Raw genomic sequence first — 26158 nt, 5'->3', positions numbered from 1 at the left:
CACACACACGTTTATAGGTATGCACGTGGTCTAACTTCAGCAGTGATCCCACGGGCCACAGTGTAACATCTGGAAGAGCCGAGGGAGGGAGGAAAGGACAGAGGAGTAAAAGAGGAGAAAGAGGGAGGTGGTGGGCAGGGAAATACAGGAGGCAGGAGGATTTAAAAATCTAATGGAGGGAGAAAAGATCAGTGAAAGAAGCAAGGGAGGAGAGACCAGCAAGAGGAGGAGGGGATGAAGGTGCAAAGAGAGTAAGAGAGGGGAGAGGAGGTTGAGGAGGCATGGAGGTAAAATAAGGTTGTAAAAATGCTGAAGGAGGAGGGAGTATGGGGAGAGGAAAGCTGCAGAATTTAAGGGTGGGGTCTGAGGAAAAGTAGGGAGAGGAATAGGAGAGGCGAGGAGGAAAATAGGAAAGGAAGTGAACAGAAAGAGAGGAAAAAAGAAGGGAAGGATGGAAGAAGAAGGGAGGAAAGAGGTGAGGGCAGGTGTAAGACATTTGGCCAGAATTTATTAAGAGCTCGTTTGTGGTTTATTTTATGGATTTATAGGAAAAGCAAACAGTCCCTATGTACACTCTCAAGGATGGTTAAAAAAAGAGCAAGACGGAGGGATGGAATGAGGTGAACAGAAAGAAAAAAGGGTAAAGGATAAATACAGAAGGGAAAACATTCAAAAGACAAGAGTTAATGAGGTACGACAGAATATAATGAGAAGAAATATAAAGCCAAAGAGATACAAATACAAAACAAGAAAGACAACTCTACAGGGTTGTTTGAGTGACGAACACGTCAGTCAGACAGGTGTAAAGCATGGAGAGTGAATCTGTGTGTGCGTGTTTGAGAATGTGTGTGTGCCAGGCAGAGCGTAGGGGTCTAGTGAGGCAGGCCGCCTGCGCTTCGTACCCTCATTCCGTCCGATTGCCATGACGACCCCATTAATCAGCCAAGCTGGCACAGAGCAGGGTTCCCAGCCCCAGATCAATACACACTCAAATACACACATACCAAATGGACACACGCACACGCAAACAATGTATCCACAAACAAAAAAAGGTGCTTAAGTGAACATTAAGGAGAGAAAAAGTTAGGTTGTAAGCAGACATGATAAAGGAAAATTAAGTCTCAATGTCACATTCACAATCCATATTCTACAATAAATGAAATGATGATATGATTTATTACTAAAGTGAACCCTTTGGGATTTTAACGTCTTTAAAACAATCAAGTGTGAGCTTTAAAACAAGTATAGCTCCAGCAGATGATATTTAACCCTTGGTGTGCTTGGGCTTTAAAGGCTGCTCAACACAGCATAATCTATATACATATTCAAAACTCTTTTTTATCTGGTAGGAGGAACGGCACGGCGTAATATTGACCAAGGACATGCTGACATGGATTTAAAGGACTTTTTTTTTTTATGAATTGGAACTCAAGACCCAAGAAATGCCAAACTGCATTCAACTCCTCAGGGTCTGTGTCCACCAAGGCCCTGTGTCCACATAGTGCCTTTTTCTGAGCGCCAGCATAATTTTGGCTGACCGTCGGGGTCAGCCCTACACACGGGTCTGTATGTGACTGAGTGACTGACTTAATGAGTGACAGTACTTTCACAGCCTTAGAGAGAGAGTTGCGACATCGCAAAGGCGGATCATGGAGCATATTTGACCTGACGTGACTCTCTGCCTATACGGCTCTGGATACTTTGTTCGGGGAGTAGGCGGGGCTGCTCCTCCGCTGTCCTCACTTACGTCTGCAGCGCGCACCTGCTTTTAAACACGTTTTCATCGGCCTCATTGGGACAGTCCTTGTAACACATTGCCCACAAAAGCGCACATTGACCTGATGTGGTCAGCCACATACTAGGATTTGACCTGGACTTGTTTCAATTGTTCCCAATGAGGACAGAGCGTATGCAGTCGCCTACAGAAAAATTGCTGCAGCCAGCATTATTTTTCCAAGCACTGCGCTCCGAACTTTTCAGAAAGGTGCTGGTGTCGTCGCCACCGCTTTTTTCAGGCAACCAATCAGATGGGGCTGTTTCTGTGTAACCGGAGCTGTATGACAAACAAACAGTATCACAATAGAGACTTAAAAGCCCATTCGTGAGAGCAGACCGGCTGGACACTAACTGTTGTTGGTAAGTGTTGTGCTTTTATCGCCCTATGCGTTGTAAGCCTGTTGTTAGCTGTGTAGTAAGTTAAACCTATTGTTGTCATAGAAACAAAACCCGCATGCAGCGTTTTTTCTCTCACCACGCAAGCACTTCATCCCAGCGCTCCCCAGCACCCTGCCAGCGCTTCTCTGTCAGAAAATAGCGCTATGTGGACTCGACACAGGGCCTATTTGCCATTTTTTACGCTGGCAGCGCCTGTTTTCTAAACAAAACCTATGCAGTTCTGCGTTTTCAGCGCTCAGCATCCTCAGCGCAAAAAAGCCACTGCTTACAGAGCTCTCCGTTGAAAATACTTCAACTTTGGAAGACTGCCACGCTCATCAATGTCACTTTTCCCTCACCGACCAATCAAAATCAAGAAGGGGCGGGACTTCTGACATCAACTTGGTCAACAATAAAGGTGGAGGAGAAGCTAATCCTTTTGTTATGTTGAGGGTACAATTTCCAGGTCTAGAGCTGCTGCTTGTGTTGTTTTTATGTTTTCTTTCTCAAATTTCCTTGAATAAAAACAAATATTAAGCATACAGAGCAAATTAAAACAGACTTAACAGTCATTACAGAGGGAAGCGCCGTTAGAGGACACAGGCCCTCACTGTTACCAACCGTTCTCTTTCTGTCCCTCCTAGATTAAAGTCATCCTGCTAACCAGCACAAAGTAAGCACACAGATGTTAGAAACCTCTTGTGTTTCCAAGTTAGCGCTGAACTTTTTCATCTCTCACTTTCTTTGTGTATTTCTAAACAACAGAGCGCATGTGGTGAAGGCAACCGCGTGACAAATGACCGCCACTAAAATAAGTCTATGCCATGTCAGTGAGCCTCACACACACACACACACACACGCACACACACACACACACACACACACGCACACACAAACAAAGTGTTCCATATCAATGAGAAGGTGAAAGGTCTCCATTTACATCTTGTATTAATTATGAGTGACAAGCCAAAGGTCACAGAGGGAGAAGAGGCCACTCGTATGGACAGAATATAGATCTATAGTTCTTCCTCCTCTCCCCCTTTCTCTCTCCTTCCTCCTTTCCCTATCTATCACTCTGTCTCGCCCCCCTCTTGTGCCTTCACTTGTCTTTTCTCCCCCCTCAAAGCTCTCTTTTGCTCTCACTCATTCTTGCCCTCTTCTCCTTTATCTTTCTTTCCTTCACTATTAACTCTTTTGTGTTTTGTTCTGCCAGTCTGTCTCTCCGTCCTGTGTGTATAACAGTGTGTTAATCCACATTCCTCTTTTCCAAAACCTTTTCCCTTCATCATCATCTTTGAATCTCTAATAATCTTTTTAAATCATGCTAGCGTCTTCCTCACTGAAGCACACATACAGATGTGTGACTGCGTGCACACAGAGGATGCTGAGAGGATGCTCGCCACTGTTGGTAACTGTCTTACTGCAGCTTTGGCTAAACTAAGAAGTACATGTGTGCTTGTACAATACATGCACGAGTCTGTGTGAGCGTGCCTGTGCGTGTGCGTGTGTGAGGGGGCTTGCTTATAGTTAGTTGCTGTGTTGGAGAAACAAGCATGGCACAGAATTGTGGGAAGGGCCCTGGGGAATAGCAGGCCATGGGCAGTGTGTATGTGTGTGTGTGTGTGTGTGTGTCTTCAGGCCCCTCACTGGCAAACAGATGGCACCAGCACCACAGGTAGAGTCCAAATTTCTTCACATGCATCACAAATGACAATAGATAGAGACACACAAACACACACACATGCACACATATATTTTATAATTATTTATATATGAATGTATTCAATATATTGATATTTAAAAGATATACTTTCTGTGTTTTTAATGCTTGAGAATCTTATGTATTTAAATATCAGTACGTAGAATCCTTTACATCCACGTGCAGCTCGACCCACATGACCAAATATACAACAAAAACCAAGACAGGAAACAGCATGTGACAAAGGAGAAGAGTGTCCTCAAACATAAATGTATGCATGCTCCTATCATCCAGCAGTCACTGTATGTGTGTTCATCTATGTGTACGTGTGCATTTACCTCCAAAGTGAGAGCAGTGACAGCAGTGGAGTTGAGTGTTGGGTCCTCCTGGTGCTTCTTGTAAACCAGTCTATAATGGGAAATGAGACCGTTGGGCTGACCTGGTTCTCTCCATTTCAGATGGGCTGAGTATGCACCTGTCATAGGTCACAGCATGCAGGAAGATAACAGGTATTAAATACAATAACATTTTAACTACTTCAGTTTTCATGTGACTCTGTGAACTCACCGGTGGGTGTGACAGTTGGAGGGGCCATGTCTTGTGGTTCTGCCTGTAACGTCTGAGCTAAAGCCCACTGACTCAGGACTGAGCCTTGGGAGTTGTGGGCACGAAGTCTGTACTGGAAGTAGCTGAAGGGTTGCAGGGTGGGGCTCGCATCAACGAACTCAAGTGGCCCGCTTGACCAGATGAAAACCAGCAGCTCCTCCTCTGTTCCTACTGGACGCCTATAAAAGAACAAATACTTGGATCAGCCATTCATTATTTTAGTCCTTATAGTGTAAATGACAGGTAAGAAAGGATTTTTCCTGACAATATGTAGCAGTTATTTTAACGTAGTTTTGATTCAAAATTAATATACTACAAATTTATGTTACATTGAAACAATCTAAGTTGGATTACATACATAAAACCTTCTTTGTACTTTTTTTTTTGCACCTTTGCAGGAGGTTTAATGGTATTTTAAATTTAGTGTATCTACAATATATTAAAAATGTACTTGGATTAGCGTAGAAACAACCAAAAAGGTACTCTTAAGTATGGTTGCCAAAATAATGGTATGTTTCAGCATACCTTAGAAAACTAGAAAGAAAAACACAAAGTTTGTGCAGAGTTGAAATAAAAAATGTGACATCACGTCTCAAACATCACGTGTAAGTCACTGGCTGATGCAAGCACCCTGATGTCTTGGTAAGCCCGTCTGTCTGTGATTACGTGGGGCTTCAGGTGTGAGTGTGAGAGACAGAAAGAGAGAGATTTTCCGTTTTTACCCCAGTGCCTGTCTGCCTGAGTCTGATCATGCCAGGTGTGTCAGTGTGTGTGTGAACTGCTATGCTAATGTGTGTTTCCTGAGGACTTAAAGGGCTTAGTCTAGTCTGACCCTGCATACAGATCACACACTCTGGTCAACAAGCAGACCACGACCTTCAGCATGCATTAATACACACACGCAGATGCACACGCACACGCACCAAGTACGTGGATTGGTAGGCAGACATTTGCCTGAAACACGTCCCCAAAACTTCTACAGATCTTAGTATGTAAAGGATAATATGTATAATATATGTACACTAAGAATGTGTCTATAATGTCTGTGATCTACTTCTGGTCCATTAGAGAGAAGATACTATGAGCATTTAAAGACATGCGGGTGTGCAGGTGTGCAAGAATGTGACAGCTGCTTTGTGGTGTGCTGACCCTAACCTGAACCCCTTTCTCTGCTTGTCTGTATTTCATCATTTTTGAGTGTAAAAGTAACTGGTTAAATATTTGAGAAAAATATCTATCTAAAACTGTCTGAGGACTTCAATGATGGTGACAAGTACTGGTCATCTCAGTTTGAACTACACCAGCACAGCAGCACTGATTAAAGAGTTAAACACTGTGGCCTAATCTAATGAAGTTGAGATTGTTTCCGTTGTGTCCATTTTTAAAAACAGACGCTGGTGGCCACCTATTTTGTCACTCAGATGATTCAGATGGACAAATCTGACCAATGCCAGCATACCACGAAGAAATATTCTGTCAAATTTGAGACTGCAATACAAAAGATGACGCAAAATGTCATATGCATCATTGATACAGTCATTATGTCAGTGTTATAACCCTGCTGCCAAAGGTGTTAAGTTGGAGATTACAGTGAGTGGTTGGGCAAAATGTGTGACTATATGATTCTGCTATATGATACTACATGAAGGTTAACTTATCTCAAGTGTTGACAGTCCGTGATTTAAAAACAGAGGTGGAGGATCAGAAAATGTGGTTGATTAAACAGTAACAAGGAGAAGTTTGGAAGACACTAGCAAACAAACTGTGCTGCACTGATTGGCTGTTCACACCTAAGATAATAAAACATTTTATGCTTTTGTGGAAAATGTGTAATGTTCCCTCAGTGGTTTATAGCAAAGCACATGCTGGTAATAGGGCTCAGTGTATTGGTTCATGCAATGCACATTTTCTTTTATGTATTTGTGTATAAATGTTGTCTGTATGTGTTTTGCGTGTATGTTACCTGTATATATGGTAGGATGTGATAAGTCCATTAGATTTAAAAGGGGGTGACCAGTGGATCTCCAGGACACTGGCGCCAGCTGCCTTTATTGTTGGGCGTGAAAGACCTTCTGGGGCAGTCTCCAGAGTCCAAACATACACACCATCTCCTACACCACAGCCTGCTGCAAGGATCAACACAACAGCAATTAGTTGCAAAACACGTTTATAGGAACATGTGGGTTTACTTCTTTCGAAATATAATGGAACTTAACAGATCTTATATAATATATGTGAAGAAAAAAGTTTGGGAAATCGCTGAAATCTGCATGAACAAACAAAGCAATGTCTCCCAGCCATAAGCATCTTCAGGATTTATATTTTACTGGCCATTGGAAATCATATTTCAGATTTTTGTAACTTTGTTTTTATCATTGACAAACTGAGTCTTATATTAACATAACAAAATACTTACCATTTTGACAGGCCTGCACTCTGATGAAGTAGCTGGTGAATGGCTCCAGACCTGTCACAGTCAGGTGCAGGTCTCGTCCAGCAAAATGCCTCCTGGCTCTGTCACTTCCTGGATTTAACAGGATGTTGTAGTTCACACGCTGGCTGCTGATGAACTGAGCTGTAGACACAGAAAAGATGAAGGCGGTAAAAGTGATTCAAGGCATATAGTTATCTTACTTTATCAGACAGGACCTGAAAGAAAATACTGCATATTTAATCTATATGTCCGCAAAAATCAATGACAGTGGGAATAAATTGTGAGGTACGGTAAACTTGAATGTTTAAAACAGGTGCAACATTTTAACAATGGGTTTAAATAGCAAAAAGAGCATTTAGGAGGCACTGGTTTATCTCAGGTGGTAGAGGAGGCGCCCCACGTACAGAGGCTACACTCCCGGTCTGCTGATAATTTGGTGCACATCATCCCCCACTCTCTACTCCCCACATTTCCTGTCTCTCTTTGGCCGTCCTATACCACACCCAGTTGACTTTACAATTACTGATTTCATACAGAAAATAGTAACAATAACAAATGATTGCATATATTTGTGGTCTGTATTGAAAATGCTGTTAGATAAGAATAAAAGTAAGTCAGTAACTTTCTGTAGAGTATATGTTTCCTTACAAGTACGCCTGCATATTTTTTCCTGGAACTGTCTGATCTTTCCTTCACTCGGCACAGTGGCCTCACAACCAGACAAAAACACACAAATGTACACAAACAGCAACACCCACACGGATACACGCACACACCTAGACTTTGTTAATATTCTCACCGGAGGTTTTTCCATAATTCAGGCCAACTGTATTGTGATGGGTTATTCAACATTCATGAACTCTGGATATCTTGAGAACGAACTGATTACCAGACAAATGAAAGACTTCAATTATTCACCCCCCCAACTCACATATGCACACATGCACCTATACACACACACACACCTACACACACACACACAGACCTCTGACAGCACATGGAGCTTTATCCAACCAACGCAGTCGACACACACACACACACACACACACACACACACACACACACACACACACACACACACACACACACACACACACAGACCTCTGACTTCAGCACATGGAGCTTTTTATATAAGCATTCTTTGGTTGCGTTAACCAACCAACGCAGTCGACACACACACACGTTGGTCAGAGGTTTCATCGGCACTGTGATTTTTTAGTTCAACTATTTACAACCAATCAGCTGATTTGCCGTTGTATTTTTCATACGCATGCACACTTTCATACAGCAAAAATGTGCACATATACAAAAGTGGTCTCCCACACACACACACACACACACTTAGACAGACACAAGCATCACAATAGAAGAATTGATCCTTGAGTAAATGTCTTTTTAATATCCATACGTCAGTGCTTTTTCAGTCAATGTATGCATATGAAGACACAAACACTCCTGCATGTGCGCACACACAGCCACACACACTGTCAGAGAGACTCGTACACACACATTTCTGCATACACACACAAGTCGAAAACAGTCCAGACTCTGGGCTCAGGGAGTTAACCAAGCGTGAGAACCCAGCCGATATTTCCTCACCTTTAAAATCAACCCGTAATGACGATAGAATAGGCCTGCCTATGGAAATGTCTCCACTGTGACATGCACACACACACACATAGGCACACACTGATATGCACGCACAAAAACACTCAAATACACATGCATAAAGATGCTGGCATAAACACAAATACACAGAAACAAAACACACACACAGGCCACAAAGTGAAGTGTCTTTGCTAGTTGGCCCTATAAGCAGTTTCTGAGATAGGAAATCAGCCTAATGAGAGAGTAATAGTCAATGATAGATGGGTTAGGGCAGACAATCACTGCCCCATAAGCATGAAACTCAGCCCTGAGTGTATGCTCATGTAAACCTGTGTATGTGTGTGTGTGTCCAGGTCTTGAGAGGCCAGAAGGTGAATAGAAAACTAGTCAGGGCTTTGTTTCAGTCTGACCCCTCTCTTTGTCTCTTTATATCATAAAAAGAAGGGATTTACAACAAGGAAAAACCTCTCCCTGCTCAGTTTAATACGGTGAGTAAATATATTTTTGATTTCCAAAAACCAATGAATGTGACAGCCAGCGTACTGTAATACTGTTCTACTGAAAAATAACTCGGGGAAGGAGGCTGTTTGTTTCCAGCTTCCTTTAAATGCAATCGCAGAAAATGAGAATGAATTTATTCTTTGGGTATGTTTAGAAAATCTGTTGCTGCAGCGTGACAAGTGGTGTTGAAGGTTTAGAAAGGTTTGAATTGAGCCTAACTGGATCTCTGTGATGAATTGTTCTGGTGAATATTCTGAGTGACCTCCACCATTGTTGTTGACAATCAGAAGTCCCGCCCCTGCTTGATTTTAAGTGGACGGTGAGTGAGAAGTGACATTGACCAGCCTGGCGGTGTTCCAAAAGTTACTACTTTTAGTATATTAGTAATATTACCAACTATTTTGAAACGAGAGCGCTGTGAGTGCAGCGACAAAAAACAGCTGATGTTGAGGGCGTTTTTGCGCTGAGTACGCTGAGCGCTGAACTGCATTGGTGTTGTTTAGAAAATAGGCGCTGCCGGGCAAAAAATGCTGTTAAAGAACATAAGCCCTGAGTTTGACTAGTCAATGAAAAATCCAAACACTAATAGAGCTACAAAGTGGAAGGAGCCGATGGTTCTGAAGGTATATTTTACTTGTCTAATATTCCATATTATCAATGCTCCCTATTATACAACCTCAATACTCAAGGATAATTTTATGATACTTTATGTTTGTTTCAGGGTCTGATGTTTGAATTGTATGTAATGTAATGTAAATGCAACACAGCTGCAGATAAACAATCTTTGACTTTTGAGGTAGTCATGTAAATAAGCACTGTTACTACGACAGAATACATCTCAGTCTATATTCATCATCATTAACAATTGTAAACAAGTTTTGTTCTATCAACACAAACCACCTCAAACAGTCTTCCCTGTGATATTGAATACCTTCTTCACTAAATACCCTCAGCTATAAATGTTTTTACATCCATCCATCCGTCGGTACTCACCAGGAGGGGCCCAGGCAAGAGAGATGGAGTGGGGGCCTGACACGGTCACATTGTGGGGAGGTTGGATCCCAGTGGGGCACGAGACTGGTGTTTGTATTACATATTTGTCACTCACACCTGTCCCACCCCCTGTGCTTGCCTCCAGCTCATACACATACCTGAAGAGGTGGGGAGGTAAAGAGGGTTGTGGAGACAGGGAGGGGGGATGAATGAAGGATGAAGAGAAAAGTGTGCAGAAAGAGTTAAAGGGGCAGTTATAAACAAAACAGGACCAATGTGTACAGCGGACATGTCCGGACCTGGTTTGGATCAGAGCTCAGACAGTTAAATATTGAATGGGTGTAAAATATGCCATGGTAGATCAGAAACCTTATTTCTGATAATATTGTTTCATGAGAAATCCCTTTAATTTTAGTCTTTTTAGTTATGATAAATTCAGATCTCACGGCCTCATGCAGTTGGCCCTTCAAATACATTCAAACATATGTGTATTTGTGTACAAATGCCCCTGTATGTATAAGCTCAAACACTTGAGGTCCTTCTCTTTTCCTCTCTCCCTCATACACCTCTCTCTCTCTCTCTTTCATTGGTCCCACCGCCTCTCTCGCCCCTCTCTCTCTACCTCTTTCGCCCATGACATCATAAGATAGATTTCCCTTTTAAGAGCGTGTGGCTGGCTGGTGCTAAAGCTTACATTAGCTGTGTAAGTGGGCCACCAGTTAACATTAAAAGCCTTTAATTTGCTATAAACTCCGGCACACATGCATTAATAGGCGGTGGCGTCGGGTTATTGTTCCTGGGCAGAGCGTTTTAAACAGGAGGCCATTAGACCCTCTGCAGTGGGTTAGAACGCAGTCAGGAAAATGTATTAAAACCACTCATACATTACAATCAGAGACACACACACGGAAAATAACAAATAAATACACCTTGCGGAAACACGCCAGCTATGGCGAAGTGGAGAGAATGAGACAGAAATCAGGAGAAGAGGAGAGCAGAGCGGAGACTTGAGTGTGATGGAGAGGGACTATTTCATGATGGTGTAAGGTTTCAGAGGGAGAATGAATTTCAGCAATTCATCACGGGAAGATATTTACTTATATGTAAACACCGCCTTGGGATATCAAAAGTAAAATGTGTGTGTGTGTTGGAGGTAATCGGTGAGTGGGACATTTGCATCTGTTTGGCTGTGTGTGTGTGTGTGTCCTGCGGGGCCAGCCAGAGGGAATAGGTTAATTCTCTCGTCATCTTAGACACTTCCTGGGCTGCCGCAGCAAAGTGACAGCTAATCAACATTGTCATAAATAATCAATGGCCACTTTGAGCAGTCTCACGCACAGACACATGCACACACAGAAAGGCACACGTGGGCACACACACACGCACGGGCAAAAACACACAAGTGTGCCTGGATAATGGGGCTGGTGCTCCCTGTGTAATTCTTGGCGCAGGGCTAAATTGGGAAAAGAAGGAAAGGAGGAAGGGAATGAGGTAAGAGGGAAAAGATGAGAGGGGAGGGAGGGTGAGAGGAAGGGAGACAAGTGATGGGAAGCGAAGGGTCGGGACGGGAATGCCTTCTGGCAGACTATCTGGAATTAGGGAAAATTAAACGTCACACACACATACAGTCCTATCTTCTCTCCTCCTTCCTTTCTCTTCCTCTTTCACACACATATAGAGGAGATTGGAGTACTGCAGGGTGTTATCCCAGGAATTCTATTTGGGGTAAAGGGAAATTGTCTCAGGGGAGAGAAGGCCGAGGAGAGACAGAAGGAGACAGAGGAGAGAGAGAGGAGGAGAGGGGGTATCATTTTACACTCCCATAATTAAAACAGAAAATCCATCACGGAGAAAAAGACACGGATTAATAAAGGTTAAATGAAAATAAACAGATAAATAAAATCTACGCTCCACTGCTGTGTGTAAGCAAAAGCCAGATCTGATTTGTGATTTGAACGTGAGTGTGTGTGGTGATGTTTGCGTCTGTCATTGGCATGTCAAATATTTGCTCATTAAATGACACAAACAGACATATACAGAGTGCAGTCCTGAGAGAGAGAGACACAGATGAGATGATAGGAGAGCTGTTAAAACAGGGTGACCCCGATATCAACACACACTCGCTCTCAAATGGGAAAATTTAGGAATCACAAGGATGATTTATTATGAGCTACAAGTGAAGTGTGTTAAGTATGTGACTTCTCCATACATGCACACAGACGCCTACACGCTTTCACTTGTGTGTTGCTCTCTACCTGTGGTTTGGCAGGAGTCCAGTGTCGGTATAATTCTGGTCACGGTGGTCTCCGGTAAAAACAGTGTGACCGTCTCTGTTCAGTCTGAACTGGGAAATGTGTCCATTAGGCTGCGATGGCTGGTCCCAGTACAGCTCCACTGCAGATGTGTTTATTATCAGATGTCTGGGCCTGGACCATACACCTGGAGACGCAAAGACACAACGAAGAGGAGGGAGAGAGGTTTTTTTTTTTTAATTTATTATTATAATAAAAAATACTTAATTCTTATAGTGATGGAGAAGAGATTGCCTTTGTAAAGGAGGAAGTTTAATTAGCATTTAATTAAATTGTGTACACTTAATATCAACACAAACGAGTAGCATATATTGATTTAAATCACATAGATTAAGTTATTTACAATGGCATACAATTATGATGGGCACAGACTAGTGAGACACAAGTATAAGTATAAGGCAGAGGAGGGAGGAGGCATTTCAAAAGAATATGTATATTGTTTCTTAGTTTATAAACATATAATAAAGAGAAAAGTTATATGAAGAGAGAGAAATAACCAAAAAAACACAAGATGTGAGGTTAAATGAGGTGAACAGAGGGGTTAAAAAGTCACAGGGACGGAAAGAATTATAGCTTTTGATCGAAAAAAAAAGAAACTATGAGGAGCTTGCAGGAGGATTTGAGTGGTGGAGACACAAGATACGGAAGACGAGAAGTGGAGAAGAAAAATGAAAACATGTTGAAGGAAAAGATCGAGACAGAAGGGAGACAAAAGAGACAGAAAGAGCAAATAAGAGGAAGTGGATGCAGGACGGAAAGTTTAATTCTCTCATAAATGAAAATCCACCCAAACTAAGTGAAGTGATATCACTGTGAGGAAGAGGAGAGCGAGAAAGGTGAAGGGTAGTGAGAGATAATGTAGGGAGACCAAAGAAGGGCAAGAGAGGGGGGGTATGGGGGTGGAGGGGATTCAAAACAGGAGAGCAGTGGGAGGAGACAAATACAGAGCGTGGAGGAAACGCTGAAAAAATATCTGAAAGAGGAAATCACTAAAAGGAGGCACAGATAAAGATTATCTGTAAAACCAACTTACAGATACAAGAGATAATGTTTCAGTATTTTTCAAAATAAAAGCATGTGTTTGTTCTGATATTGTTTTGGCTCCACCAATAAATTAAAAAGGGCTTTTATAAAAATACATTTAGACTAATGTTAAACATTTTTGTCAGTGATCTATGTAAACAAAAAACTGATTTTGACAATCTGACACATTTTTTTTCAAATGTATTATTTGTATGTGCTCATCACATATTAAACATTAGCTCTATACTCTTTTATTTCCTGGACGGGACATGTGACAAGTAAAAGAAGTGTTTAATCTGTGGAATCAGACTGAGCATTTTATTTGTGCGTGTGTGTGTTTGTGTGTGTACCAGCAGGGGAGGCTTGCAGCGTGCGTCCTGTGGAGGGTACGCTGGCTCCACATCCGACAGCTGTACAGGCCACCAGCACGAAACTGTAGTCTGTGTACGGCTGCAAACCTGTAGCACACAGACGTGAACAAATCTTCCACTTATAAGCACATGCAGGATGAAAAACACACACATTTCTATTATATTATGTGAAGAATCTTTTTTATTCTCATTATAATTAACAGAATAGGCGAGTTTTTTAAAAAGAATATGCAGTACAAGGAGATAAAGAGAAAGAGAAGAAAAAAAGGGGAAAAGGTAGAACAAGAGTTAAGCTTCCCCGGCCCGTATCACTAACTCTAGCTCGTCTCTCTCTCTCTCTGTTTCTCTCTCTCTATCCATTTCACTCTCCCTCCCTCTGTTCTTTCCACAGTCTCTCAACGGATGGATCCATATCTGTCGGTGTTAAATTATGCATGCCATAACTCAATAATGAAACAACGTAAAGATGGGCAGCCGCGGAACTGACATGGGATAGGACCGGTCCAACGCTGTAATGTCATCAGCTTTTGATCTATGATAATTATGATACCTCGGTATGCGTTTAGGCTACAGCGTCCAGACATGATTTATTTATAGGCACCCGCTATGCAGTCTAAAAGAAATCACATAGCGACTGAGTGGTTCTTTAACTGCAGGCACAGGAAATCAGTTTGTGCTCTTATACTGAACCTTTTATGGTTAAATTTAAACACTGGAAGTTGCTTAAAATCCCACATGTATCTAAACAAAGTTACCCTTGTGTGTGAACTACTTCCTGGTGATTAACTGCGTGTGTTTCCTTCAGATTTATTTGCTGCCTGCTCCTTGATGTGAGGCAGATGCAGGAGGATGAATGGATGGATGCAAATCCTTAATGTTGTCATGAGGATCGACTGGATGTTTTATGGTCATTCACTTAGCTGACAGCGTACAACAGCTTACAAATCAAATTCAAGGGGAGAAGAAAGAACTAAAATGACTTTATTTTAAAAGGATGGCGGCAAAAACAGGCTGTGGCAGTGCATATTACAATGTAATAAATTCTTTATTATTCATTCTTTCTTTTAAATTCTGCCTTGAATCTGCAGTTTATTAGAAGAAGTAGGTCCTATTTTACAATATAAGTGATTTATGATACATTAATGTTTTAAGAACCAGAAACATTTAATTACTTCTTTGCAAACCTAATAAAATGTTTTATTTTAACATACATTTTAGATGAAAACTAAATCATGTTTAAATGACACAAAAAGCAAATACATTATAACGTGTTGTAGATATAATTTAATCCCACAAATAAATCACGTTTACACTTTTAATTTAGTGAAAAATAACATTTTACTACATGTAAAATAACATCTAATGATATAATTCAGATATCAATCATGTTTTATTTTTTTCCACTCTTTTATATTTGAAGTGTTAGAGACAGAGAGAGACAGCCTTCAGTGTGTATAAGCACACACGCACACACACAGACAGTCGAATGCACAGCGAGAGCTCCACCAAGGTTTCCTCACGTCTCTTTCTCCTGCTTAACATGCCTCGCAGCCCGCCACGCTTAACCCAACCTCTGATCAATGTGTGTGTTTGTGTGTGTGCATGTGTGTCCGTGTTTGTGTGCGCGCGCAAATGTTCTCACAATGTTGCCCCCGTGTTTGGGTTAAATAAAGGAAATCTGCCAGCCATACGAAAGTAGCAGGGCTGAAGCGTGAGGGCTCTGTTACACTGTTTAACTGTGCAACTAAGCGTGTGTATATGTGTGTGTGCACTCTAGCATAGTAAATGATATCTACAGTGCGAGTGATGTCATTTGTTGCAACGCTGAATAAAGCAGTAAGCCTTCACTACAATCCCCCACACAGAGACAGACAGACAGACAGTCTCTACGGGGTCAGGATGGGGCCAAAACTAGACAGAATATTCAACACAAACTACAAGAGGACAACTTTACGTGGCAACGGCTTCAGAGCTAATGAAAATTATAATTAGATTAGATCTGTGCATACATAAAATGTTCTAAATGTTCAATAGTCTTCCCTGAGTCTATTAATTACTGCCTAAACTTTGGTCAGGAGGAAAAGTGGACGGATAAAAGTGCAAACATTTAAAAATGTAACTCTCCCTCCATGAAAACATTGACAAAGTAAAAGGACCAAAAAAGTGTTCATCGCATATAAATATATAAATATATATATGTATCACGTGCTATTTACAACAGAAAACAACACACAATTAGAGATATCATTTACACATGTGCATGTGAAGATCGCTGCACAAAAACACCTTTGATGTTTCTCTGTGCTTCAAATTACCCTCAGCCTGAAGAGGGCAGTGTTGGTCTGCTGAAGACGTAACACCACGTCTACCTTGCAGTGTGTGTGTGTACCTGTATGAGCGCGTGCTCGTGCATACACACGTGTGCTTCATGTGCTTGATTATGGAAAGACAGAGGAAGCTTCAATCATTTTAACAGTGATCACCGGGAAGTGAAAAACGGGTGGAGGGCGTTTTGATGTGAGCAGCCAGCGGCTCGCTAAAACACAGAGCGAGACAGGGCTGCAAGTGTCATCAGAGGAGCCGGACACAGAGGAGGTCTGTGTGTGTGTGTGTGTGTGTGTGTGTGTGTGTGCAGGACAGAGAGAGAGACAGAGACAGAGGGAAAGACTCTGGCAGTAGGACAGAGGAAAGAGTTGGTGGTTAAGTTCAAGTAAAAAGTCAGAGAGAGACACCGTGTGAGAAAGAGAGGGGATGGGGCGACTGCTCTGTATGTGTGTGTGTGTGTGTGTGTGTGTGTGTGTGTGTGTGTGTGTCGCTGTGGTGCGGTAAAACTAACTGATTTAAAACGGCATTTTATTGACAGGTTGCCATTCCCTGTTTGCATTAGAGAATATGATAGGATGATGGGCAGAGGCCGCAATACCAAACCAGCTACCTGATACACTACATAGACAGACAGAAAGAGAGGAGGAGAGAAGGAGAGGAGGAGAGCGAGACTGTGAAGTGAAAGAGAAGATGAAGAGAAGGTTGAAAAGGCGGGCAGGAGAGAAAAAGAGGAGACAGAAATGTGAGGACAGCAGAGAAAGACATGAAAGAGACTTAAGTGAAAAGATGAAGGAGAAGAAAGAGAGGAGTGGTACAATGAAACAGGAGAGAGTAGAAATGATGAAGACAAAAATAAAGTAAATGATAAATAACAAGCAAGAAAATGGAAAGACAGAGAGAGAGAGAGAGAGAGAGAGATGGAGAGAGAGAGAGAGGAGAGCTTTGATAACACCTCTCCTAAATAATTAAGAGTTTGACTTCCTGTCTGTGGCTCCCTAATGCAGAGACCGTCTGGGATGGAACAATGAGATCAGGTTCACACAGACAAAGATACACACTCAGACACGCACGCAGAGGCACACACTCACACACTCTCACACACAGAGCAACAAGGCAACCTGCAGGTACAACTTAGTGCACTGTGCATGCAGAAGATAGTTTCAAACACATGAGAATACACAAACACAAATCAACATCAATCAATCTCAACAATATGTATATATATGTATATATATATATATATATACATATAAATATACATATACATATACATTCTACAACATTATTAGTTTTAGTCCTTTGACAATGATGGCTTTTACTTTGTTGATTAGTATTGTATTAATATTTGGGATTTCAGAGTGCAAGCATCAGTTTTTTGTGTTTAAAAATTAATTTTTTTGTGTTTAAATGTCAGTTTTTTGTGTTAAATGTTATTTTTTTGTCTTGAAATGTCAGTTTTTTGTATTAAATGTTAGTTTTTTGTGTTTAAATGTTAGTTTTTTGTTAAATGTTATTTTTTTGTTTAAATGTAAATTTTTTGTTTTAATGTTAGTTTTTGTTTAAATGCTAATTTTTTGTGTTTAAAAATGTGATTTTTTGTGTTAAATGTTATTTTTTTGTGTTTAAATGTCAATTTTTTTGTCTTTAATTTTTTTTTGGCTTAAATGTTATTTTTGTGTGTTTAAATTCTATTTTTTTGTATTAAATGTCAGTTTTTTGTGTTTACATGTTAATTACCTGTGTTTAAATTTTATTTTTTTGTGTTAAATGTTAATCTTTTGTGTTAAATGTCAGTTTTGTGTGTTAAATATTAATTTTTTGGGTTAAATGTTAGTTTTTTGTGTTTAAATGTAATTTTTTTGTGTTAAATATTATTTTTTTGTGTTTAAATGTTATTTTTTTGGTAAAAAGTATTATTTTTTTTCGGTTAAATGTTAATTTTTTTCGGTTAAATTTTAGTTTTTTTCTTTAAATGTAAATCTTTTGTGTTTAAATGTTAGTTTTTTTGTTGTTAGTTATGTTAGTTGGTTATGTTAGTTAGTTATGTTAGTTATATAATCTTAACAACAGATACGTCTCTGTTTCATCAAGACAACAGAAGGAGGGTTGACTTGGGGCCTTAACAGGAAAGAGAGTTGTGGCCTAATCGACTCAGTAGGATCCACTATATCTGTGAATTCATCCTTCTATCACTGTCACGTTCACCCTTTTACTGTGAGCCTGCTGAGCTTCTGCTGTTCCAGTTTTAAAGTTAAACTGTGTGATGTTAAATGCTGTGGTTTAAACTCATTGGGTAAAACACTGTAACGTTGATACATCTCATGAAAAGGCCGATAAAGCATCGATATATGAAGAGATAAACTTCTTCTCTATCTCCTCTCCTCCTTCTCCCATGTCTACATGCCTGTACCTATAACACGGACCAATCAGAGCATGCACTATGGGGGAAACACATTAATAAATAAAAGAACATACTCTATTCCCTGCTGCTCTGAATTAATAATGAGCCTACAAAAGACCAATTAAACACATGATTAATGCCATAATCTATATAATTGCAGGCAATAATTCATCGTGAGCTAATGATAGCAATACTTAATATCGATTCACATGGGGTGTCTTTGTACAGTAGTGCTTAATTCTTTCTATAGTGTGTCGCTTTTCAGAACTGCTAAAATGCTATTAATAAGAGTTTATTTCTTGCTTTTCCTGAGGCAAGGAAAAGAAACATATTTGTTTTTCATAATTTCAGACTCTGGCATCATAAAGGCTCCAAACCAGTTAGAACTATTAAGCTTTTTGTAACATTATCATTGATTTTAGGAGCACAGGGAAAATATTCAGCACTTATTTAGTTTCTCTCTGCCACTGCTGGGGGAATGTGGGAGCGCTTACAAGACGTGAAACTCATTTTGCAGGACAAAAAAGGTCTTAAATGTCTGTTCAAGTATTTCACCTTTAAAGCACTAAAATAAGGAACTATTCAATTCAATGTACACGTTATTCTGCAAAGCAACAGGTACTCCTAAGATTTAGCTTTAGCTATTTTATAATCTAAAATCACAGCACTACTATTATTATTTTATTATAAGAACAGTGAATCCATATATACTTTTTCTGTGAGATTAATGCAGTGCAGACCAACATGGTTTGATGGAAAATTCCCGCCATTTTCTTAACTAAAAAAAGGCTTTTTCTTTGCCTGTGGTTTGACTGAACGAGTGTGTGAGATCTTTAAGCGCCTGTCTCCGTTAGAGAGAAGCAGAGACGATGAATAATGGCGTATTAAACATTAAGGATGAGGGAGTAGCACAGCAATTATTTCTGTTCATATTTCACTGAAAACACTTACATACATCCATCCATCTTTTCATCCGTCCCACTGCTTCCCTTTCTCCTTCACTCTCTTCAAAAGTCTCACAAGTAATGTGCACTTTTCACTCCTTCGGATAGTGTTGTTTCTTGTCTCATCTTTTTTTGAGATGAGATTATTCTGTACCTCACTCCCCTCCTCTACCTTTCACCTTTCACCTTTCACTGTTCTGTTACTGTAGGTGCACTTGGTATGAGGTATGAAACGGTTTAAACGGCTATGATTTAATGGCAGTTACTCATTATAATATCAGCACATAAATCACTATGAAGAGGAACACTTGCATCTGCATATGTACTCAATATACAGAATGTGTCGCCCTGGATATTCTTGTAATGTACTGCTATTTAGAATGTCCCTTTCAAAACACAGATATGCAACACTTTAAAACACATCAGCCAATTCCTAAATCATACATGTGTTGTTACAAAGAGAGCTGCAAATGTGGGGAAACAAGAGAGGGAGGAGGGAGAGAGAGACAGAGAGAAAGATAAAGGGAGAGAGTGAGAGAGCCCCAGTAGTGGTTTTGGCTGAATATGCAGGGTTTTCCAGCATCTCACTGGGGGACAGGGGGAATTTCACACACGCATGCTGGTTGCTTACACTGGCACATGGGGCTGGTACAGTATTACAGCACATTACCATCTCTATTTGGCATTGTTTGCTTTGCCTCATGCCTACGCATAAAACACACATGCTCGTGCGCACACAACTCCTGACCATACAAGCCAACCACAGGCACCGTGGGAATAGTCTATTGGCTACTGGCAAAGCCGATGCCTGGTCTCAGTCCAACACGGAGCAGAGAGCAAAGCTGTGAAGGGAGATGCCACTGAAATTCAGCTTCAAAAGGTATTACTTAAATAGAATAAAAACACATAAAACCTCAGCTTTAAACCACTTTTTTACTCAAAATGTATGGTTAATATAACTGTTTCAGTTCCACAAATTTGTACATCTATGTGTCACTAAAATGTTGTTTTACACAGACAACAAATGTTTGCTTTACGATGCTGTTACGATGTTTTTACCTGCATGTGTTAGTGTGCATGTGTGTGTGTGTGTGTGCGCGTTGTGAGTGATGGCAGAGGAGCAGAAACACAGCTTCTTCTCGGTGTAGATAAAACAAGGCCAACAAATCACCAAGTCCTGACACCACTGTGTTTTTGTGCGGATCTACAGAATTCCGACAAGCAGACACCTCTGTCTGTTTGTGTGTGTGCTTGCTGTAGTTTTGTGTTGTGTACTTTTTGGAGTCCCTTGTTTGTGAACTTTTATCTGTGTTTTTCCTCATGTGTGTTTATCGGAAGGTGAGCCTGAGCTTGCATGCCTGTCTACTGTGTTGAGAGATGAGAGTATGTCTGTGCTTGCTGTGTTTTTGTTTCCTCTGTGCTTGTTCATGTGAGTGTGTTTGTTTGTGTCTGTGTGTCTGTGTAAGGGGCCAGGCCAGAGAGAGAGAGTGGTGGGAATCAGATTTTATCATTAGATAGTTCAAGTAAGAGAAGAGTTTGAGATGAGAAGGAGGGAAGAAAGAGAAAGAAGAGAGAAGAGCAGGAACAGAAGGAGGAAAGGAAGAAAAGGAAAGGGGAATAGGGAGAGAAAAATAAGGGATAAAGAGGGGATGGGGATCAGAAGGCTACGAGAGGAGGAGAGGAGATAACAGGAACTGGAGACAACAGAAAACTAAGAAAGAGAGACAGAGTTAAAGAAAGGAGGAAAAATGAGGCACTGAGAATCTCACCAGTCACAGTATAATTTCTGGGCCCATCGCTGTGTGTAAATATGGTTCCAACACCGGTCTGGTTCAGGTGGTACCGCTGTATGATTCCACTAGGACGAGCGGGTTCAGACCAGCTCACATGGAGGGAGGAGGGGCTTAAAGCTGTTACCACTGGAGGCTGCACACCCTCTGGGACTCCCTGGACTGTCACTGCCACCACCTAAACACACACATGGACGTACACACAGAGGTACACACAGAAGAGAACACACAAAAATTATAACATTTAACACATTTCTGCCACATTTCTGATATTTTACAGAAGGTAAAAAGTGTGCATAACAGATGGATTTCTGCTGTTATCATTTATGAATGTAGTTAACACGATCACAACCCAATGAAAAACTTCATCTACTTTCAGGGCTTCTCTTTCAAAGGTCATAAAGATTTAGTTGACATCAGAGAAAGACATTCGATGGTGACTTCCAAAAAATAAAGGACATCGGCAGGTAAAATGTGGACAGCAGCACATTTTTATGTTTGAAATTACACTAGTGCCAAATTTATATAGAAGAACAAGAAGAAGACATACTTCATTAATCCCCGAGGGGAAATTCAATGTTTTCACTCTACAAGTGCACATAGGCCCGAAATACATACATGCACAAACGGGACTCTAGGACATGGCACTAATGGAGAGTCAGAGTGTCAGAGTGAGAGGGGCTGCACATGGACAAGCGCCCTGAGCAGTTGGGTCCTTGCTCAAGGACTCAAAGATGTCACTTCTCCAGCTACCAGCCCCAATTCCATACTTGGTCCGTACCAGGACTTGAACCAGCCAAGTCCCTACAGACTGAGCTACCGTCTACCGCAGTATATACATATACAGGTATTTCCATAATTAGCTTCTGTATTGGGGCCAAAAAATGTTACCCATGTTTTAAGATGTTGTATTTGTGTTTTTAAAGGCCATTTAATTAATTCAAACCTTTATTTACGCCTAAAAAGTCATTGATCTTTCCTTCATATACAATAATGTAAAGATACAGAAAATCGCCGTATTAAAACAACTAAAACCAGTTTCAGGATTATCTATCCAGGATGCTTTACGGTCACGTGTTTTGATGTAAAAATGGATATCCTGCCTTTATTGATCAACTGGTTTTGCATTTCTGTATGACAAATAAATTACTGGAAGTCGCTTCAGCAATGCAACCTGCAATCTGCGCATTAATGATGACTATTACAGCTTCAAGAAGAAGAGGAAAACATCACAAACCAACAACCCTGTCCCAGAAAAATGTTTGCGTTTTATTACAGCCTTGTGAGTGACCATCTTATTGCACATTCGCGGTGTTGTATCTGTGGGCCCCTGTGTGAACGCCGGGTGAATGTGGAGACCACAGAATCACGGGGCAATCTGCTGCTAATGGCAACAGGGATATCCTGCCTTAATAGACTGTCACTAGCACTTCCCCCACCTGTCCCACACAGTGCTATGCAATTAGAACAGTGCTACTACAACTAAGGAGACACACACGCACGTGCACACACACAAACAGCAACACACACAAGCAGGAAGAGAAGAAGAAGATAAGGAAGATGCAGGGGAAGTGTAGTATCAATAAGTGAGGGTTTCAGTGTGCTGTTACCTTAGATGGTTGTCAAAATGTAGCCCAATAAAAAGAAAGCCACATAAACACATTCTGTTTGTATCACACCCTTAACTTTAAATACAGCTTTAACTTTGCTTTGGTGGACAGCCCAAAACCTGCCAGTTGCTCTGATTTACAGTTTGAAATTGTGAAATGACCAATTCATGCATCTTATATTCTAAATATCAAGTATAATACATTCACTCAAATGTAATATAAAGGCATGTCTCTGTAGGAAACTCTACATCTAACTCTTGTTTCTGTACACAAATGAGTGGAAACTTGGGACAGAGGAAAACGGGATTGTGAGAGACATATAGAATAAAGCAAAGAGGGAAAGTTGGACACCGGATGACAGCTGTTGTAAAAGAGAAACTGCTGTTTGGACAGTGTGGAGGATTGAGCATGAGAGAGGTTAAGAGAGGAGCGAGACAACAGTTGGGGGAAACTGGAGAGTGCAGTGTTAAGATCAGGGGGATGACAGGAGACAAATAGCAGAGAGAACAGGACAAAAGGATTCAAAGACAGAGGAGGACCAATCGCTCTTCCTCCCTCTCTAAGTGACCAACCGTATTAGATCAGCACCTTCTGTTGTCACAGCAGGTGTGCGTTTGTGTGAGCCTGTGTATGTTTGTCTGTGCCTGTGTGTGTGTGTGTGTACCTGAAGGGGCTGATGCCAGGTAATTGCAGTGGTGTATTAGGTTAGCCCAAGTTATCCCATAATTGGGACTGTTTGGCCAATTTTCACTGGTGTACAAACTAATCCAACTCACTCACTTTCCTCCCTCTGCTGGGAGTGTGTGCGCAGTGGTTTGTGTGAATATATGTATGTGTGTGTGTGAGAGAGAGGTTGGTAGACAGAGAGAACATGGAAGATAGAGATTGAGTTTGTGGTGTAACCGTGCACAGCTGTAGGAGGGTATGTGCATGTATACAGCGTTCTCCAGTTGGCCATTTAGTTCTCAGCTAAAGGGGGGTAAGTTTCAGTCCAGCACGATCCGGGGATCTGCTTCAATGCAGAAAGGTTCTCAAACCGAGAGGTCAAGTCAAAAAAGTTAAGTGCAAATTTCAGGTGTGGTTACATACACCAACACCTTTGTCTGGGGGGAGGTGACATAACACAATCAGTATAAATTAATGTAACACACAATTAATAAAGTGGTAATCTCGAAGATCTCAGTTTCGTTCTCTTTGGCGTCACCTATGGCGATAAACGATAATTGCAGGAGTACACTTGCAAGATATCCAGACAGTGTCGCATGTGTGATGTCTATGGTTGGCTCCGGTTGTAACTCTTGATTTTCCTCGCTGACGGTTGCTTTACTTTTTAGACTGTTTGCCTTCATCTGAGCGTCGGATTTGTTTCTTTTGCTTTGGATTGTCACTTATTTTTGAAGTTGTATCTGTAGTCATCGATCTTTTCTTTGTTTGTTCGGCCATAGTAGATTACTGTTTACTCACAACACTTGCAGAGACCGGAATAGCAGCCGCTTAGCTCCGCCTACCCTCTCTGGCAGACCAAACACTGCTGGGTGATGGAAAACACATCACTAAAGGCCAGTTCAGATCAATGATTCGCAACGCAACAAAACAGTTTGTTGCTGCTCTGTTTGTTTGTCTCTAGTCATCTCTCTCTCTCTCTCTCTCTCTCTCTCTCTGTCTTTGTTCCATCTTCTAACCCCAACATAGTCACGGCAGATGGTTGTTCACCATGAGTCTGGTTCTTTTTGAGGTTTCTGCCTGTAGCAAGGAGGTTTTTCTGTCATTGTTGCCAAATTTTGCCAAGTGTTTGCTCATGTTGGATCAATGTTGGGACTCTGTAAATAATATAACAAAGAGTACATCCTAGGCCTGTTCTTTATGTAAAGTGTCTTGAGACAACATTTGTTATGTGAATGGTCCCAATACGAATAAAAATGGATCGACTGATTTCAAGATGAATGCACAAACCTTTTGTCAAGTTGGCGACAAGTCAGCTGACTCCATTCAGCTGTACATTGTTTGTCTGGGTCTGGCTACCCTGGCTCTAAGATTTTGACCATAAATGTGGTAGCCTCTATCACGAGTAGATTCACTGATATGTATTGACTATGAGAGAATGGGAGCCAACCAGAGAATATGATAATTCTGTGGTGACCAAGTAATATTCACAAATCTACATATATTTTGAACACTTGAAAAACGTATTAAATATAAAATCGTATAGGAAAGCCTCCATGAAAATATATACCTTCTTCTTTCAGTCTCTTCATCACCCCACTATTTACCAATCCGTCCTTTAACTCTGCTCTTTTTTCATACATCTCGTCATCCTACCTATAATAAATTTATTGCATACATTAATCCATCATCTCTTAACATTTAAACAACCAGTTCAACCAGCTGGACCTCCATCTCCCCGTCTCTCGTCCATCCATCCCTCCAGTGTCACATCTACAGGAATCATCTTTAGGTAAGAATGTGTCATCAAAATAATGAGGTGTTAAATTAGCTTAAAAAAAAGCCAGAAAGACAGTTTTCAACGTAAGCTTTCATCACCTCTAAGCCGGAGAAATTAATTGTTGTGGTGATATCAGCTCGGCAACAGCCAGAGAGATAGCAGGGGGGGGGGAGTTCTGTGTGAAGCTATTATGGACGCTATCACAAACATCAGGTAGGCTCAGCAAATCCAGAGCCCGGCATACAGGGGCGAGAGCAGAAACAGGGCTAAATAACAACTTGTTCCGACATGGGAACAGTACAGAGTTCACACAGTGTGGAAACAACGCACTCTGTTATTTCTCAACAACAAAGGTCAGACACAGGTTTGGAATTTGTAAAATATCACTTTCAGAACAACCGAGCCCCTGAATTACAATGTAAACAGTGTTACAAAATCAGCATCTGAGGAGGCTCTTACGAGAGGGTAAAAGGTCGTTTAGCTGAAAGGCCACCAGCAAAACAACACATCAGATGAGCAGCCGAATGCAGCAGACCAACACTGCTGCTGTACCCGATGTAAAACAAGAGGATGCATGTGCAGGCAATTTCTCCTTGGAAGAACAAAACAGGTGAAGTGATCTTTGCACACTTGTCTTCAGACAGATGGGAAGAATAAGGAATGAGTTAAGGAGCTCCTACCCACTGTCACAGTGCACACTTTTTAAAAACCTCTTCTTTCCTTTAAGTGTTCAGACTTAATTGAAGGAGTGAACTAAACTACTGAGTAAAGTGGTGCTTAGTTCAGTGAGGCTCAGTCCATCTTTAGAGGAGCCATTAGATAATCATACAGGGGAATAATGTCTTTATTAAATGGGGTGCTACAACAGAGTGCAGTTTTAGAAAGTGTGTGTGTGTTGGTGTTTAAAAGAGATACAGGTCCAGTCTGTAATATTTGACTGCCTT

The 26158-nt window shown here is 41.1% G+C and overlaps 1 protein-coding gene across 1 annotated transcript in view; it reads right to left on the bottom strand.

Annotated features, from left to right (window-relative positions):
- The window catches only part of ush2a (Usher syndrome 2A (autosomal recessive, mild)), a 201605-nt gene that overhangs the window by 23236 nt on the left and 152211 nt on the right, over nucleotides 1-26158 (bottom strand). The window contains exons 68-75 of the mRNA XM_069660129.1: nucleotides 21141-21339; nucleotides 13681-13788; nucleotides 12251-12434; nucleotides 9996-10153; nucleotides 6876-7034; nucleotides 6423-6585; nucleotides 4421-4638; nucleotides 4192-4328 (exon numbers count right to left, since the gene is read on the bottom strand). Of these exons, the coding sequence (XP_069516230.1) occupies nucleotides 4192-4328; nucleotides 4421-4638; nucleotides 6423-6585; nucleotides 6876-7034; nucleotides 9996-10153; nucleotides 12251-12434; nucleotides 13681-13788; nucleotides 21141-21339 (1326 nt within the window). The remainder of the gene's footprint in view (nucleotides 1-4191; nucleotides 4329-4420; nucleotides 4639-6422; nucleotides 6586-6875; nucleotides 7035-9995; nucleotides 10154-12250; nucleotides 12435-13680; nucleotides 13789-21140; nucleotides 21340-26158) is intronic.

The sequence above is a fragment of the Semicossyphus pulcher genome, unplaced genomic scaffold (assembly GCF_022749685.1).
Source record: "Semicossyphus pulcher isolate SPU_LCO1_2020_fin unplaced genomic scaffold, fSemPul1.0.p SCAF_1, whole genome shotgun sequence".
Taxonomy (NCBI): domain Eukaryota; kingdom Metazoa; phylum Chordata; class Actinopteri; order Labriformes; family Labridae; genus Semicossyphus; species Semicossyphus pulcher.
The sequence above is the reverse complement of the archived record's forward strand: the minus strand, read 5'-3'. Positions and strand labels throughout refer to the sequence as shown.